The sequence below is a fragment of the Plecotus auritus genome (assembly GCF_963455305.1).
Source record: "Plecotus auritus genome assembly, chromosome: 2".
Lineage (NCBI taxonomy): Eukaryota > Metazoa > Chordata > Mammalia > Chiroptera > Vespertilionidae > Plecotus > Plecotus auritus.
Genome location: NC_137771.1, coordinates 220,137,035 through 220,155,948, shown reverse-complemented (window position 1 = coordinate 220,155,948; position 18,914 = coordinate 220,137,035). Strand labels below are relative to the sequence as shown.

Here is an 18,914-nt window from a genome sequence, read left to right as displayed (position 1 = left end):
TCCCAGGAGTGGGTCCTGTGTCTTCTCTGCACCTCGGTTTTTCTCTTGCAAATGGGCTCACAGAGCTCGGCTGCAGGTGGCACTGTGAGGATGTCGGAAAGGTGCTGAGAAACATGAGGCTGGGGACAGGCGCCAGGGGATGTTGGCCAGCCTCTCAGGGACCCCCAGGCCCACGAGCCAGCTCTCTGGAAACCTGAAGGGAATGGCTTCATGGGGCAGGTCGGGGGGACAGTGGTGCTTTTGCAGGAGGACTGGGGGGTGCAGCGGCATCTCTGCCCTTGGACACCAGCCCAGGAGCAGGGCATCAGGGTGACTTCTGCGGGGACAGCTGTGAGGGCCCTGAAACCTGCTCTCCACTCAGAAGCCTGGCCATGTGGATGGACGGGGCCCCGTTGAGAGTTTGGTCCTTCTGTTCAGCCCGCCCTGCAGACAGGGGACTTGCTGGTGACCCCACAGTTCTGGACTCTGTGGCATCTGTACTCAGGGCGGTTCCAACTACATTTATCATCAACGTGGAGAAGAAACCCAGAGCGAGGGAGAGACTGGATTTGCAGCTCGGGCCTTCTGCCAGCACCCTCCTTTACTATGTGACTGTTAGCCGGGTGGTTTTGGGTGAGTGTGAGGGTGCAAGCTGGCAGCTGGTGGGGAGAGAGATGGGGCACCACCTCATCCTGGCCAGGGTCCTGGCGGGGTTGAGCTTGCACACTGGAGCCCACGGAGAGGGGCTGAGACCCGAGGAGGTTCCTTGGGGTGAAGGGGTCAGGTCTGGCCTGGGCTGGGGTCATTTGGGGCCCTTGTAGACAGTGACGTCTCTGAGAAAGAACAGAGGATCCATCTAAAATCTTGCCTTGCCCAGCCGGGGTGTCTCAGTGGTTGAGCGTCAACCTACGAACCAGGAAGTCATGGTTCGACGGTTCGATTCCTGGTCAGGGCATGTGCCTGGGTTGCAGGCTCAGTCCCCAGTGTGGGGCCTGCAGGAGGCAGCAGATCAGGGATTCTCTCTTGCCATTGATGTTTCTATCTCTGTTTCCCTTCCTCTCTGAAATTAATACAAATTATTTTTTTAAATCCTGCCTTCGGTGTCCTCTTACTCCCTCTCTCTTCAGTGAAATGCCCCCCTGGGTGGCACAGATTTTAACAGTCAATTCTGTCGTCCCTGAGGGGGACCTCGTTTAGAAGTGACCCCGGCCCCCTGGGAGACGGGAAGCGTGCACACCACGCCTCCCTCCTCTCGGACATGGCTGGGAAGTAGCCGCCTCCGTCAGGACCGGGCCCAGCCGTGTTGAGGGGAAACGGCCCCGTGAGCTGGGTGGGCATGAAGAGGGGCTGTGCCTGGGGCCCTGTAAAACCAGCCTGTCCGCAGATGAACCAATGCTCGTTCTTACAACTTCCTGCGGACCACATCTCTTGTGATTTAAAAGCTTAATGGCATACCCATTTCCAGCTTGTATCTGGAACAAGATGGGTTTTTAATTAGGTGAAAAGGGTGACTGTTGGACGCTGGCTGGGCTGAGGCCAAGGACAGAGCTGCCCAGGCTGCAGACAGGAAGGGGCCGTGAGGACCCATGGACTGTCCCCCGAGTGTCCAGCCCCCGTGGCTCCTGTCAGCACGTCTCACTGTCCCCTCTGAGGTTTGTGCTGGCTCAAGTGCCCGAGTTCTGGAGGTGGGTGTGTCACCCACTCTCGCACTCACTCCCTTCCACACATACATAACACACTCACACTCGGCCTCACTCCGTCAGGTATAACACACTCCCATCCCCAGGTGGGCTCCCCGAGCTGTCGCTGGCTGGTGAGTAGGGTCGGGCGCACCTTTCCCTGCCTGCTCCTTCCCGAGCTCTCTTGCCAACCTCTCCTTCCTCCCTGCCAGCCTTGCCAGGCAGCCCCCTGCCTGGTCCAGGGCTGGGGCCCGTCTGTGGGGCTGGTGGGGCTGGTTTGCGGGGCAGCTTTTCCCCAGGGAAAGGCGGGGCCCTCAGGGTTCAAGCCTGCCCGAGGCCCTGTTTGCGGTGGGCCCTCCGATGGCCGCTTGATGACTGGCCACGCAGGACGGCGGGCGCCTGGCCCACCCAGCTGTCGGGAGTGTGCATTACCTGGGGTGCCAGAATGTCATTCTCGTGGAAAGCAGCCTCCTTGTTCACCGGCACGCCCAGGGCTGTCCGCGCAGCTTGAAGCACACGATGAGACACCGCTGTGACGGGAGTAAACGTGAATTCCAGCCTCTGACCAGTGCTCAGAGCGGTTGGGGCTGGGTGTGCACACAGCAGTGGCCCCGTCTGTGCTGAGGTGGGCACAGAGTGGCAGTACCTATTTAGAGGTGTTTATAACCATTCAGCATCGCCGTGACGTTTTTATCGTGTTTTACAAAAGTGTTTGCCACCACGGATTGGGGGGTGGTGGCTGGTCCTTGCCCGCAGTTTGAGAGGCAACAGCCTGAAGGTCCAGGTGTTCAAGGGAAATGGAACACATTAGGCTGCTGTTCAGGAATTACCCAGTGGCTCTGAGGGGACAGGTCAGGAACCCCAGCGCGTGGTGAGGGACCAAGGGATTGAAAACGTACGTGTGGTGGGAAAGCGAGGGCACACCAGAAGGAAGCGTGTGCTCTGAAAACAGGTCACCTTGACAGAGCTGCCAGAGGAGCCCCTGAAGTATTGGGGCGACGCTGGAGAAGGGGCCCCTTGACTGAGGAGCTGCAGGTGCCGACAGTCAGAGGTGAAGGTCACTGAGGAAAGGCAGGAGTGCGGGTGGACGCGTGTCCCGGGGCCACTATAACAAATGACCACAAAGTTAGGGACTTAAAACAGCACAGATTTATCCGTAAGAGGGAGGTCGGTCAGAAGACTGAAGGGAGCCTTGGGCTGAAATCTGGGTGTCAGCAGGGCTGGGTCCCCTGGAGGCTCCGGGGGAGAGTGTTTCCTGGCCTCTTCCTGCTTCTGGAGGCGCCCCTGTCTTTGGCTTGTGGCCCCTCCTCCATCTTCACAGTCAGGAGTGACCAGTTCAGCCTTAGTTCTGGATCTTCTACCCCCCCTTCCCCTGTGAGTGTAGTGGGCCCATCCGGATAATCCAGAACAATCTGTTTAAGGTCAGCTGGTTAGCAGCAGCCTTCACCTGCACCCTTCCTCCCCCTTTGCCAGGAAACATACCCACTCACAGCCCCAGGGAGTAGGATGTGGGGAGGGGGTGCGGGGGGACATTGTTCTGACCTCTGACCCCGAAGATTCATGTCCCTTCCACATGCAACACATCCATCCCATGCCAGTACCCACACAGAGGAAATACCACTACCAAAATACCACTTCCGACCACCCATGGCAGTGCGGAGGGAGGGCTGCTTTTGTGCACAGGGGCCCATGCTCAGGCGTCCTTGTGGGAGGGGACTCGGCCCTCTCTGTTACTTACATCCTGGGATTTCATCCCCTCGACCTGGTGACCCCATTTGGGGAATCTGTGCTCCAGGAATAAAGCACCCACCTATCTGAACATCCGCTCAGCATCACTTAGAGCAGTGGTCGGCAAACTGCGGCTCGCGAGCCACATGCTGCTCATGAGCTGTGGTTTGCCTCTCTGTTGACTAATGAGTTTGCCGACCACTGACTTAGAGTGACCCAGGCAGACAAAGTCCAGGGGGGAAACGCACCTGCTCTGCCAGGACCACCTGCTCTGCCAGGACCACTGGCACAGGGGCAGGGCTGGGTCCTGCTGCTGGCACAGGGGTGGTGGCACAGGGGCAGGGCTGGGTCCTGCTGCTAGCACAGGGGCGGTGGCACAGGGGCAGAGCTGGGTCCTGCTGCTGGCACAGGGGCAGGGCTGGGTCCTGCTGCTGGCACAGGGGCAGTGGCACAGGGGCAGGGCTGGGTCCTGCTGCTAGCACAGGGGCGGTGGCACAGGGGCAGGGCTGGGTCCTGCTTACCCCCCATGACGCAGCCCTCCCTGGCCTGGGGAGTCCTGAGTGACAGAGGCTCAGAGTATGCAGAGGTCACTGGGCCGGGGGAGTTATTAACCTTACTTACTAGGTCTTTATGTACTACGACATGTACATTGATTTAATTTTTAAAAAATCTAAGTGAAGAACAAATGTGAACTTTGGGTTCATTTCTTCTACCAGAGCACAGAGCCTCGGTTAGAAACCCCGGGTGTGTGGCTCCCCCTGGTGGCCATTTGCCAACATGACAGCCTGTTGCAGGAGGGACCCAGGGTGACTTCCACCCACAGTGGTTGGTAGATAGCATCAGCATTTGCAAACCTGGTCACACTCAGCATGGTCTTCCTCCGGTTACTGGCACTTCGAACACGTTGGGACGCCTGAGGCGGATGTGGTTTGGGATTTGAAGGGACAGCACTGAGCCTGGCGTTGGAAGGACCCTCCCTGCATGAACACCCCAGACGCTGGGTACGAGCCTGTGAAGTGAATCATGGCCTCCGGTCGTGTGTTCAGCCAGAAGTGAAAATTGGACTGAAGTGGGTCTGGGTGACTTCCTGTGAAAGCAAACTGAGAAACCCCGGGCCAGCTGGTAGCTCGCTTCCCTGTTCCTTCTGCCCCTTCCATGTTGCCATGGACAGGGAACATGGGTGGTGCTGGTGGGCGGCTGTTAGGTTTTCTCAGCGTCTGGGAGGCAGAGAAGCAGAGCTCGAACCATGGCTGTGTGTTCCATGACTGCTCTGGCACCAGCTTGCCGTCCTGACCGCATTCCCTGGACTCTGGGAGGAGTTGATTGTGCCCTTCCTTGGGGTCGGGGAGGTTATGGAAGGATCTGGGCCTCTGAGGTGCCCTGACTTTTTGGCTCATAAGTGGGGTCCGTGCTGGGGCGGTGACTCCAAAGGTCGGATGAGGGCTGACCTCCTGGGTGTCTGTCCCAGGTCCCCGGAAGCAGCCTGGGTCTGCCTAATTTATTGCACACTCACCTGCCCTAAGGAATTACCCAGGAGCTTTTCAAAATGCTAAGGCCCCCACGCACCCCTGGTGTGGGCATGCCCAGCACACCGGGGACCCCTGGCCAGCCCCAGGCTGAGCGCCTTCTAAGCCCCCAGGTTACTGGAAGGTGGGAGCAGAGCTGGAGCCGGGCGAGCCACAGCTTCTTCTGAATTAATGTGTGGGTCAAAGGAGGGTACACGCATTTGGATGCGCTGTGGCTGTTGTCCTGGACTGCAGTGGCCAGCGGCCTTGTGTCCCCAGGATGGACACTGGCACCTCCTGCCACCCCCTGCGGGCCCCGCCCTGGGGCTTACACAGACCGTCCTCGAGGGAGCCCACCTCCCTGCGCTGCTCTTGGCAGAATCTGCCCAGACCCCCAGGACTCTCACCCCATCTTTGTCAGAATCGAGCTTTGTCATTTTCTGGGGGTGTGGGACCATCAGATGCCCCCCGTCCCATGTCTCTTAGGCACATTTTCCTTCTTATCACCCCCCTGGTTTATTCCATGGAACAAATACAGTTTTATTTTTCTCGTGTTGGGGGTGATATCAGCAGAAGATGGTGTGCCCCCTCCCCATTCCCACAGGTCCTGGCAGAGCTGCCCGGTGTGGTGAGTGGATTTGGCCAAGGGCCCCTCCCCTCCCCCATCACAGACAGTGTGTGAGACACACGAGTCCTTTTTCTGGAGAGGGCTGGTCTTCCCTTAGGGAGAGAACCACGTCTCCTGCAGTTTGCTCCATACTCTTAAGGGAACGGGACAATTTCTCCCAGAAATAGTTTCCCAGCATCGGGCATGTGAGGGGAGACAGGTGCGAAGCTGAGCTCCGTGTTGGGACCCAGGCCACATGCCTCGAGCCCAGCTCAGCTTAGAGAGAAGCCTGCTGGCGATGAAGAGCGAGGTCAGAATGAGGACACCTGCTGTCACGTGTTATTAAAATGCCAGCTGCAGACAGGAGTCCTCCCTGTGAGCTGTGTGGGATTCTGCTGGTTCTTCTTGCCCCCAATGTAATACACATCAGCTCCTCTGAGTACAGACGGCAAATAGAGAGAGAGGGGCTAAGAGCGAGGAAGCCCCTTGGGCACCATGAGCTGCACGGTGAGGGCAGGTGAGAGGCGTGAGGTGAGGGCCGGAGCAGCCCCTCCGGCAGGAGCCAGGGTGGGGCCGCCTGGAGACAGTTGTGGGTGTGGAGGGAAGGAATGGACATTTGGGCATTTTGATGCTTTAAAACAAAAACACTGCGCCCGGGTGTCTGCATGTTCCCACACCCTCCTGGGCAAGCCACCCCCCTCTGCTTCCCTGCTCCTCTCCATAAAATCTAAACCCACCCGGAGAGGCCGCTCAGAGGGCCCAGGTGTTCTCCATTTGTTCCTCCCTCGTATCGGCCCGCTTCCTTGCCAGGACATTTTCACAGGGGAGAGAAAACAACTCATCACAGCCTTGTCTGCGGCCGTCGAGGCCCTGGAGCCCCAGGGGGTCGGGGCACACGCTTCCCTCCGCTTCCTGAGCCCAGAGCAGGGCCGGACCAGGGGACTGGGGCCAGAGAAAGGTGAAGGGCCCGTTGCACTGACCCCATTGCATGGACTATGTGTACGAGGTCACCTTCTTATGAGGCGGGTCAGTAGCGATGGGAGGCCATGTGACACTGGGACTCCGTCCAGGGGCCTGGGTGGCCTCTAAGGGGCGGCTGTGACCAGACCGATTCCGATTCTCCCGCCCCACGTTGCACAGGTGGCTGTTCCACGGGTCCTCCTCCGGAGGGCCTTTCTCGCTCCATGCTGCCTCACCTCGTGCAGATGCTCATGTCCCCAGCAGGCCCAGGGCCGGAGGAGGGCTCTTCCCACGGCAGACGAGGGCCCAGCACTGTCGGGGCTCGGGGCTCGGGGCTCGGGGCTCGGGGCTCGAGGTCCGAAGCCCGCCTGTTCAGGAAAGCCCTGATTCCGGGTAGGCTCTGCTGCTCTCTACTCCTGCCCTTCCAACTCGGCCCCTGACCTGCTCCCACCTGTCCTGAGCACCCCTTACGTTCCCCGGCTGCGTCACAATGATCACTCCTGGGGGCCTAAAACCAGCAATTGATTCTCGTTCTGGAGGCCAGAAGTCTGAGGTCCAGGTGTCACGGGCCAGGCTCCCTCCAGGGTCTCTGGGGAGGGTCCTTCCTGCCTCTTGCAGCCTCCCTGGCTCCAGGCACCCCTGGCTTTTGGCCTCGTCAGTCCAGGCTTTGCCTCCGTCACGTGACTTCTCCATTGCGAGTCTTTCCCTTTCTGTCTCTTACAAGGACACTTGCCATAGGATTCAGGGCCACTCAGGATGATCTCAAGATCCTTAACTCGCTGCACCCGCAAAGACCCTTTATCCCGCTAAGGCCATGTTCACAGGTGCCATGGGTTTTGGCAAATTGTTTTAGGGCCAACACTCAGCCTGCTGCGACGCTTTCTGAGCCCCCCAGGCCCTGGTGGCATGACATGAACGTGCGTGTGCGGATCCTTGGGGTGTTGGCACATGGGAGGTGCCTGACCCGTGACCCCAACCAGACTGGAGCATAGTTATCCCAGGTGGGGGCTGAGCAGGTCGGCTGCCCCCTCCCCCCTCCCCCCTCCCCGTGGGAACCTGGCGCGTGAGCTGGCCCTCTAGCCTCCAGTGAAATCCAGTTAATGAGCAACCTGCCAAACTCCTAAAGCCTAACTGAACCGTCCACTTGTTAATGTCTTGGCCGGTCCCCGTCTCCGCCGCTTGTTGCCCCGTAGCCCCCGCCCTCAGAAGCCCAGCTCAGCAGTGCAGCTGAGTTTGGGTGGTGGCGGTGTCCCTGTGTGGGTGCTGGGACCCCCCTGGTCCAGGCCTGCCCTCCTCCCCACATGCTCTCGTGAGTTCCAGAAGGTCACGGGGGCAGGCTGTGCCCGTATTTGGAGGTCGTGGGGATGAGTCCACATCCAGAGCTCACTCTTTCTCTGGAGGATGCTCTGTGGTGCCCGGTGTCCGGGAGGCTCTGGTGAAAACACTGGCTAAATATTAACCTCCCGGGTCAAGAACCTTTATTTGAAAGAAACGCCGTCCCCTGTGTGCCCTGTTGGGTGGCCTTGTTCTCGGGCAGGACACCCGGACTCTGCACCTGGTAAAGAACTGCTAAGCAGGTCTCATGGGGACACTGGGGTGACACTGGTCCTAGAAAGGGGCCGTCTCTTCTGCCGGCCCGCAGAGCTCTCTGTCCCCCTCCCGCTGGCCACGCAGGTGGCTGGCCCTTCCGAGGGAAAGGCCACGTCACCACACAGGAATGTAGTGTCCCTTGGTGGGGAACCAGCCTCCTGGGGGGATGGGAGGACACATTGCTGCTACGGTCCATCGTCTTCCGAGAGGCTCAGGCCCTGGTCCCACATCCTGTCTGGGGCTGTCGTCCCATGCGTCCTCTGCTCTTACCCCCCTGCTTTGTCTCCTTCATCCCACTTTGTGGAGGCTCTTCCTGCATTGTAGCTGATGCAGTTCAGTGCCCAGAGTAGGGCTGGGCACACAGTAGGAGCTCAATACATATTTGTTGAATGAAGGAAGGAAAGAAAGTATGTTCCTGAAAGGCGAAGAATTAACGCACAGGGACAGAGTGTAGTGTGGGGTCTGAGCCAGGGTCCCCTCGCTGCCCCATTCCCACTGCAGGGCCAGCCACCTCCTGCCCAGAACGCCCGTCTTCCTGACTGACGATGGCAGGTGTGAGGTTCGCGTTCTCCAGGCGGCTGAGGAGTGCGGTTCCCACCACGTGCCTTGTACACAGGAAGCACCCTACTGTCAGCCTCGCACACACAGCAGCGATCGCAGCAGCTCTGGTGTGCAGACGGTGAGCAGGAAGGAGGCCCTCTGTTTCCTGAATGAGGCCAGTCATGAGCTTGAAAAGCTCTGTTAGCAGCCAAGGTGACCAGGGTACAAATCCCTATTCTTTTTTAAAAAATGGCAAGAAAATGAATGAAGGTGAACAGGAATTTAAAAAGGAAAGAAATACATCAAGTATATTTTAAAACATCAATCATGCTAACAATCAAATAAATGCAAACGAAGCAGCACTTAGGATTGTGTAGTTTGAAATCTGACACAGTCCCCCTTGAGATACATACAATCCACATGCCATGCAATTCAGTAACTCACAGTCTATGGTTGAGTGGTTTTGTGTTTTCAAAGATACACGCACCCACCATCACAGACCATTTTGGAACGTCTTCATCACTTCAGAAAGAAACCTTTTAGTTGTCACCCCCAGCCGGGAGCAACCACTCACCTCCTTTCCATGGCTTTCTCTATTCTACGCAATTCATGTAAATGGAACCGTACAGTATGTGGCCTTTAGAGTCTGGCTTCTTACACTGAGCATAGCATTTTCAAGGTTCATCCATGTTGTCATGTGTCCATATGCCACTCCTTTTCATGGTTGAATAATTCTCCATGGCATGGGTGGGCCACATTCCATCCATTCAGCATTTGGTGGGCACTTGCATTGTTTCCACCTTTTGGCTAATGTGAATAATGCTGCCATGAACCTTTGTACATAATTTGTGTGCGGGGGGGCATGTTTTCATTTCTCTTAGGTATACACTGAGTAGCCAGATTATTATAATCTGTGAAATCATAATAATCTGGCCACTCAGTGTATATTCCTATATAATAAAAGGCTAATATGCAAATTGTTCCCTCAACCAGGAGTTCGACCAGCAGGCAGGCTGGCCAACCGCCCATGTTCCCTCCCCCTGGCCAGGCTGGCTGGACCCCACCCATGCACGAATTCATGCACTGGGCCTTCTAACACACACACACACACACACACACACACACACACACACACTAATAAAAGAGTAACATGCAAATTGACTACCTTCGCAACACCCACCAGCCAATCAGGAGTGAGTATGCAAATTAACCCAACAAAGATGGCAGGTTAATTTGCATACACAGGCACCGCACTAGCCGCTCTGGGCCTCTGGGCAGCATGGGAAGGGGGAAAGGCAGTTCCGGCTGGAGCGAAGGCAGTGCTGGCAGCCAGGGGAAGGAAAGCCCATTCTTGCATGAATCTTCATGCATCGGGCCTCTAGTGTGTGTGTGTGTATATATACATATATATACACACACACACACTGAGTGGCCAGATTATTATGCGTTCAGAGATCATCATAATCTGACCACTAAGTGTATATACCTAGGGTGGAATTTCTGAGACATAGGATAATTCTGTGTTTAACCATTTGAGGAATGGCCAGACTATTTTCTTAAGTGGCCACCTGTTTTACATTCTCACTAGCAGGGTGTGAGGGTTCTGACTTCTCCACATCCTCCCCAACACTTGTTATTACCTGGCTTTTTGATTCTAGCATCTAGCCCATACGAGTGGATGTGAGATGTGTCTCATTGTGGTTTTCATTTGCATTTCCTTAATGACTAGTGATGTTGAGCATCTTTTCATGGGCTTGTTGGCCATTGGTATGTCTTCCGTGGAGAAATGTCTATTCAGATTCAATTGCCTGCTTTTTAATTACATTGTTTTTCTTTTTGTTCAGTTGTAGTTCTTTGTATGTTATAGATAAAAGTCCTTTATGAGGTATATGATTTGCAAATATAGTCTTCCAACTGTGGGTTGTCTTTTTACTTTGTTGATGTCCTTTGAAGCACAAAACTTAAATTTTGCTTTATCCATTTTTCTCTTTTGTTGCTTAGGCATTTGCTGTCAAATGTAAGAACCCTTTGCCAAATCCAACGTCATGAAGATTTACTCCTATGTTTTCTTATAAGGGTTTTATAGTTTTAGCTCTTACATTTAGGTCCTTGATCCATTTTAATTTAACTTTTTGTGGTGTGAGATAAGAGTCTTAAGTTCATTATTTTGCCTGTGGCAATCTTATTGTTCCAGCAGCCATGTCGAAATACTATTCTTTCTCCACTAAATGGTTTTGGCACTCTTGTCAAAAATTGGTTGATCATAGAGGTATGAGTTTATTTCAGAACTCTCAACTCTGTGCCACTGATCTGTGTGTCTATCCTTGTGCCAGAACCACACTGTCCTGGCTACTTAGATTGGGAAGTGTGAGTCCTTCAGCTTTGTTCTAACCCCAGAAAGTGTTCTAACCTAGTACTTTGAGCCATTGTATGTCAACAAAGTAGATAACTGCATAGGAATTGGCAAATTCCTACAAAGATATAAACTACTGCCCGACTGGTGTGGCTCAGTGGTTGATGTCAACCTATGAACCAGGAGGTCGTGGTTGGATTCCTGGTCGAGGCACATGCCCAGGTTGCAGGTTTGGTCCCCAGTAGAGGGCATGTAGGAGGCAGCCAATCCATGATTCTCTTTCATCATTGATGTTTCTATCTCTTTCTCCCTCTCCCTTCCTCTCTGAAATCAACAAAAAAAATAATTTTAAAAAAGAAAAAAAAGATATAAGCTACTGAAACTCACTAAGAAATAGATAATTTGAATAGATCTTAAGTGAAGAAATTTACTTAATAATCCAAAAACTACATGAAGAAAAGCTCAGCTTCACGGACGAATTCTACCAAACATTTAAAGAAGGATTAAAACCAGTTCTTAACAAACTTTCAAGAAAATAAAAGAGGGCAATACACTTCCCAACTCATTTTATGAGGCTAGTATTATAACCTGGATACAGAAACCAGAAAAAGACATCACACACTAAAAGAAAAACTACAGACCAGTATCTCTTGTGAATGTGGACACAAAAGTCCTTAAATACTAGCAAACAAGTCCAGCAACATAGAACAGTTATACATTATGAGCAAGTGGGCTTTATCCCAGGAATGCAAGGCTGGTTAACATCCAAAAATTGATGTAACACATCCTATCAGAAGAATAAAAAATAAAAATCACATGATCATCTTAGGCACAGAAAAGGCAATTGACGAAAATCAACACCCTTTCATGTTTAAAAACCGCCCAGCAAAACAGGAATAGAAGGGAACTTTCTCAACCTGCTGAAAGCTCACACTAACATCGGGCTTCCTGGTGAAAGGCTGGTGCTTCCCACCATCTGTTAAGAAGCATTGTGCTCTGTTCACAGATGACATGAACACACACATTAGAGGCCCAGTGCACTGGTAGGGTCCCTCCGGGTACTCCCTCCCTTCCACCAGCCAGCCCTGCCCCCTGGTTGAACTCCTGGACGACCTCCTGGTTGAGGGGACACTTTTTTGCATACTATGCTCTTATTACATAGGATATATACTCTGTGTGTGTGTGTGTGTGTGTGTGTGTGTGTGTATGTCCCTTAGGAATCCACTAAAAAACTTTACAACTAAGTAATAAATTCAGTATAGTTGTAGGATTTGAGGTTAAGGAAGGGATGGCCGTCCCCTCACCCCACGGTGCTGGAGGGGAGCAATCCTGAGTACTGATCCTGGGGATGAGTGAGGGTGGTGCCCTTGCGCTCTGGACACAGGACGAGACAGGCACATGGAAGACCCGGTCAGCACACCGGCCTGAGGGAGCTGAGAGGCTTGGCGGCACTCGGAAGGTTGTGGATTCGGGATCATTCAGAGTGAGAGCCATGCGGACGGAGGTGTGTGCTCACCTTCCATGTGCAGTGCTAATGCCCCTCCCCAGGGCACATGCTGTGCGGCTGTGAAGGGCCAGGATGACCCAAGTTGGACCTGGAGCCTCCCAGGCATCCGGGAATCCCAAGGAAACTCTCTGCATGGGAGTGAGTGGAAATGTGCAGGAGCAGACAACACACATGTATGTGCACACACAAACACATCTCACATGTGCACACACATGCATGCACACGAACATAGTGACAAACATGTAGATACAAATGCACATGCATACATGTGCACAGAGACACAAACACATCCATACATGGACGCGCGCACGCGTAGAGTTACGGGGGTGGATTAATGTGTGGAGGGGTCGATGGACTAGAGCCATGAGCTGTGTGTCATGGACAGAGGAGAAGAGGGCGTTTCAGGCAGGACAGGAGGGGAAGTGAAGGCAGAGAAAGGTGTTTTGCTGGAGTCAGAGGCCCCCACTGTTCACAGCCAGTGTTTGATTGGTTTGCCCCAAGGATGTCATGAGAACCCCGGAAAGGCGGCAGCCACCCTGTGACTCAGTGCCGTTCACCTGTCTGCACTCGGGCCCAGGACTCCCCTCACTGTTTGGTGACATCCCAGGGCCTGCAGGCCGATGCCGCATTCCTCCAGCTGCATGTGACAGTCACCAGGAGCTCTGCAGGCATGTGATGCTCGGCAAGGGCTCGGGGCCGGGCGCAGGCCCCGCGGTGGGCAGGGAGGGCGAGGTCTGGAAGGTTAGGACGGAGGGGTTGCAGGGTTGCGTTGCAGGGTTGGCTCAGCCTGGTGGGGCCGCTGCTGCCCTCCTGTAGAGCCTGCCCCTCACCCGGGCAGCAGCTGCCATCTCGCTCTGCAGCCACGGCTCCTTGGTTCCTCGCTCCTGGCTCTGTCTGGAAACAGTGACTTGAGCAAGTGGCCCAGGGAGTAATGAGTGCCCAGGACATTGGACTGACAAGGGGGCAGCCCCCCAACAGGGCGTCTGGCTCTGCCACACATGAGCCCAGAGTTCCCTCTCCCATCCGGGCAGGAGAAGGAGGACGGCCTTTGGAATTTCTGTCCGGAGATTTTCCAGGAACACTTTAGGCATAAAATCACATTAGTGGCAGTGACTTTTCAAGACTATTGTCTGAGCATTTCTAAGACTTCTGAGCGTAGAGGGGATTATGTTGGTAACAGGGCCTCCCTGAGACACAGATGTTTGCATATGGATCCCCCACCTTTTGAGGGGGGCTGTCCTAAAGCGTGCTGATGTGCTGATTCCTTCCGATGTTCCCAGCTGGGGACCTAAGGGGGTCGGGGGGCGGGACTTGACTTCAGGGCTCTTTGAACAGAGCTGCTCTCGCTGCTGAACGCAGCCCAGGGGAAGGTGGGCTGAAACCCCCAGCACAGCCTGGAGAAGACGGGGTGACGAGGGGATTCAGGCAAAGGGATGGACAGCTGGTGTGCAGAGCACACGCAGGATCTAGTGTAGAGTGGTAGCTAAAGCAGTGTTGAGTGTGGATGTGCGTGTGGTTATGTGAGCAGGTGAATGTGGGTGTGCAATCCCATTCTGGCTCTCCTCTTTTGGGCTCTATTATCTAGATCAGGGTCCTCAAACTTTTTAAACAGGGGCCAGTTCACTGTCCCTCAGACCATTGGAGGGCCGGACTGTAGTTTAAAAAAAAACTATGAACAAATTCCTATGCGCACTGCGGGCCCGGGATGAGTCGGCTGCTAAGCAGGACAGGCAGCGGCACCCGGCAGGCCGGATAAATGTCCTCGGCGGGCCGCATGTGGCCCGCGGGCCGTAGTTTGAGGACGCCTGACTAGAGCCAGCCCTCAGGTCTCTGTGCCTCTGTTTCTTTATTCGTAGGCTGGCTGCTGGGCACAGGCTCGCAGAATGAAGGCAGGCACTTGACCCCGTGCCTGGTCAGCTGGGCATCTCTGAGCTACCGGCAGCCCTGTTGGGAGGTGCCAGACGGGACAGAGCTCGGAGCGGTTTCTGTCCAACCAGGGGTCCTTGTGTGGATGGGTACATCCCCCACCTGCACTCCTCCGGCTGCTGCCCACGGCTGGGACCCCCACTCTGGTGGGCAGCACAGAGGGTGGGTGTTGGGCAGTGGGGTCTGCCTGGCTGCAAAGGGAGGGTGGCAGCCATAATCAAAGCAGACACCAGCACTCGTGGTAAATCCGAGCAGCCCCAAAGCCGGCACGGGCAGAGCTTATGGCCACACGGCAGCATCCTTTTCATGGCCTGGACGAAGGAAGTGTTAGCTGAGGCTGTTACAGGGAAGGAATGGGGACACATGGGATTGTCCAGCTGCGGGCTGCCTGGCTCATGCCCTCTGGAGCAGTGGCAGTGCCCAGATCCCGTCCTTTCCTGAGACACAGCCCAGAAGAGGTGCCCGGTGAAGACAGGGCTGAGAGGAGGCAGGGTGGGGCCCCGTGCAGGGCTGGCACCCAGGCTGTGGGCAGGGGTGACCTGGCACTTCCTGCTGTCCACACAGAGACTGAGATCTGGGGGATGGTGGTGGCAGGGGAGGACGGCTGTCCCTGTGGAACCTGCTGTCAGCGGCAGCGGCAGTCTCAGTATGTCCCATAACCCTCCTTTCCCACCGTGTCATACCCCTGCTGCGTGTCCTGTCTCTTCTAAGTAGTTCTCAGGGTTTCACCAGAAACCCCTGCAGGACTGAGAAGTGTGATGAACGTGGCACGAGCAGGTTCAGCCCCGAGAGAGCCTTTCTGATCAGTGAGAAAGGGGTTAGGTCAGGGGTGGGCAAACTTTTTGACTCGAGGGCCACAATGGGTTCTTAAACTGGACCGGAGGGTCGGAACAAAAGCATGGATGGAGTGTTTGTGTGAACTAATATAAATTCAAAGTAAAGGAGCGGAGGGGAGAGCAAGAGAACCGGATAGAACAGCCGGATCCAACCCGCGGGCCGTAGTTTGCCCACGGCTGGGTTAGGTGTTACAGAAGGCCACAAGTCACCAGTGTTTGAGCCCAGATTGAGGTCTCTGGTGAGATGGGGTGAGGACAGGCCAGCGTCTGCGAGAGATGGCGGAAGCAGGGGGGAGGGCAGGGGGGGGGATGCGGGCAGGCTAGGAGCTGCACCTCTAAGCAGGTGGGAGCCCAGGTCCCTCCCGGCTCCTCCTTGGATGTTGAATTTCTCAGAAGCAACAGTTGCAACTGAGGAGTTGGACTTGCACCAAGTTTCAGTTTTCACGCAGGGCGTGCAGTCCCATGCTGCGCAGGCGGGGACCCCCACTGTTCTTCAGTTGCAGCAGCTCTGCGCGCAGGGCTGGGGGCTGCCCCCTGGTGTCCTATGGCCCCAGCCCTGTCCCGAGCAGCCACCCCCAGGGGGCTGTGCCAGGCACCTTCTCTTGGAGCTGGGCTCTGTGTAGGGTGCTCAGGCTATAGGGCCAGCGAGAGGTTCCTTCCAGAAGCTGCCCTGGGGGTCAGGGTGCTGGCCTGGAGACCCCCTTTTCACACACAGCAGCACAGGGATCCGCGGTAGTCTGGCGAGGAGCAGCGAGGCCTGCAGCTCACAGCTCAGCGAGTTAGGAATTCCAGTGAACGTGCTTGAATGTCCCCTGGGCCTCTTGGAGTCTGTGGCTGTTTTAAGGAGGTGTGAGACCTTCTCAATGTCGCTCTGATATAGAAGTTTCTGTCTTTTTTCTTCCATGAGAGTGAAAAGAAAGAGCCGCCGGGAACATGAATGGGGTTGCTGACCGTGGGCGGGGAGGGTTGGGCAGGGAGGGTGGGCTGGGCGGGTGCTGGCTGGCCCCACCTCCCCAGGGCAGACGCCTGCCCGCCCTCCTCCGTGGTGCACACAGCCCGATGGCTCCCGACCCCAGCAGCCGCCTGGGCCTGCCCCTGCTGCTGCTGCTGCTGTTCACCTGCTGCCTCGCCGCCAGCCCGGCGGATCTGCTGGACTGGCTGTGGTCCACTAACACGGATCAGCCCATCACCTCCCCCGTCTCCGTGGCCCCAGGCAGCCCACCTGTGCAGCCCACAAAGGATACCACCACACAGGTAGCCCCTCAGGATGGCCCCACCGAGCAGGGGACAGCGCCTGCCAGCCCCGAGCTGCCCCTGGAGAGTCTGGAGGCTGGCCAGGGCGAGGCCTCCACTGCCCGTCCTCCTTCCCTGGCAAGCCCGGACACGAAGGGGGAGAATATTACTGGCGTCGGAGCCATGATCCTGAACGTGGCTATGGGTATCCGGAGCTTCATCCAGCTATGGGGTAATATCACCCCCGCCGAGAACGCTACCAGAATGGAGATGCCAACACTTGCGACCCCTACAGGCCCCCTCACCTTCCCAGGGCCCTCCAGTGCCCCCCAGGAGAATGGGACCACTCCCTGGCTGACCAGTGGGGCCCTGAGCTCTCCGGACACGAAGAGGACTGAGGCTGGCAGCCTGCCAGTGCCCACCCAGCCACTACCCTCCCCGGACAGGCCCCGGGCACTACTCAGGGAGCCCTCGGTGCCACGGAAGTCCCCAGGTAGAGCTGTCTCCTCCATGCGGGGCAGGGCCCTTCCCTGGGGAAGCCAGCAGTCCCCAGCTTGGCCCCCGGATCTGGATGGCAAAGGACTCTTGCCCGGCATCCTCGAGCGCACGCCGCTTCTGCTTCCCCTGGTGATGGGCTCCCTGGGCGCGCACGCTGCCCCCTCGGCTGCCTCCTCTGACCCCCCCGCCAGTCTGTCTCAGATCTCACTCTCAGCTTCAACCTGGGACCGTGGTGCTTGGGTTCCTCACGGGGCTAATTCTGTGGGGCCTGGTCTTGCTGATAACTTTGCACTGCTCAGGTCCCCCCGGCTGACCCCCACGGTGCAGCCTGTCCGCCACGTCGCCGGCCGCTGCCAGCCCCTGCCGCCCTCCCTGCCGGTCTGCGGCAGCCTGGGCATCGGGCGCTCCTGGCTGCCCAACCACCTCCACCACTCGAGTGGAGAGGAGGTCCTGGCGGCTGCCCGGGCCTGGGGCGGCCTCCTCCGGACGCACTGCCACCGCTTCCTCGCCTGGTTCTTCTGCCTGCTGCTGGCCCCACCCTGCGGCACTGGCCCCTCGCCCTCCCCGCCACCCTGCCGCCAGTTCTGCGAGGCCCTGGAGGACGCGTGCTGGAGCCACTTGGACGGGGGCAGGCTGCCAGTCGCCTGCGCCTCGCTCCCGGCCCGGGAGGACGGGCACTGTGTGTTCATTGGGCCGGCTGCAGGTAACGCCTGGCCCGCCCGCCCCACCCTTTCCATTTGGCTCTTTCATGGCAGCCTGGCCAGGGCTGGTGTGAACCTGGCATAGGCCCCTTTGCCCCCGGTGCTGGCCTTGGTGGACCCTCGGGAGGCAGGAGTGCCACACCTCCTTTGCTGGGGGCAGGCTGGGGTCTGGAGAGAACGGCACGTGACCCTGGGTTCTGTGTGCGAAACGGCCGTGCGTGGGGAGCAGCCCCTGCCCAAGCATTTTCACTCATGAGTGCTCTGAGACACCCCGTCATGGAAGGGAGGCTGAGGGCACGGGCATGATGTGCCGAGGGAGCCAGGATTCCCACTTGCTTCTGGCTGCTGCTCCAGTCTGATTGGGGCAAGGGGGTGGGGGTGAGTGCCACAGGGAGGGGCAAGCCATGCCAGCAGGCGGTGAGTCTGGCGCTCAAGTGAGGCCATCCCAGCCTGGGGCCATGCGCTCCAGCGCACATCTCTGCTCCTCTGGTGGGGAGCGGGAGGGGCAGCCGCAGCCTTCTCAGCCCCCAGCTCCACGGTGGGGCCCAGCCCCCGAGCAGAGCCCGCTCCCTGGTTGCTCTTAGAGACCCCATCCGTGTCGGGCTCTGCGTGTCCCCTCCCTTTCCTCTCTGTGGGGAGCAACCTTGCCCACTCATCCGTCCCTGCAGGCACTGGGCTTTGGAGCTGGGCAATGGGGGTGGGGTGGCTGCACTGGATCTCAAGGGGGTATCCCCATACTGGGCCCCTGAGGGTTGTGTGGGTGACTCCTTGGCACCCTGTGCCAGGCCTGGGGTGAAGTGAAGGGGGCTGCTAGCACCCAGGCCCCAGCCAGGGCAGGAGCAAGTGCCAATGATGGGTAGTGCCCAACCCCAAGGAAGGGGCACACCAAAAACTGGACAGGAGGGAGGACGGCTGCTGCGGACAGCGATGGGGGGCTGGGCCCTGCTGCCAGCAGGAATGGTCAGAGTGTGTCCGGCAGAGAAACAGCCCATCAGGGCCTGCGCTGGGAGGCCCGGTACGTGCAGGGTTGGGGGCCACAGTGAGCTGCACGTTCCCGCGCCCCATACATATGTGGTGCCTGGAACACCCAAATATTGGGCTGGCCAGGGCCTTCTCCTCACCTTGTCCCCTCCGAGTGTGTGTGGCAGGGACCGCCCCCCAGGGAGTGGCTTGCTGGGGCCCCTTGTTCCATGTAGAGGAGCCTGGCCGCTCCCCACTCCACCTCCTCCTCCGCCAGGGGCTGAATACACCAGATCTGCTGGGCCTCGGACA

The 18,914-nt window shown here is 57.0% G+C and overlaps 1 protein-coding gene across 3 annotated transcripts in view; it reads left to right on the top strand.

Moving 5' to 3' along the window:
• Positions 1–18,914, top strand: part of COL18A1 (collagen type XVIII alpha 1 chain) — an 84,981-nt gene that overhangs the window by 18,771 nt on the left and 47,296 nt on the right. The window contains exon 1 of one of the 3 annotated variants that reach the window (XM_080656448.1): positions 16,265–16,936. The exons of 1 other annotated variant lie outside the window; for it this stretch is intronic. In XM_080656448.1, the coding sequence (XP_080512574.1) occupies positions 16,270–16,936 (667 nt within the window). In that variant the 5' untranslated portion in view covers positions 16,265–16,269. Of the gene's footprint in view, positions 1–16,264; positions 17,645–18,914 lie in introns of those variants that run through there. One more of the 3 variants, XM_080656447.1, reaches the window with a different exon arrangement.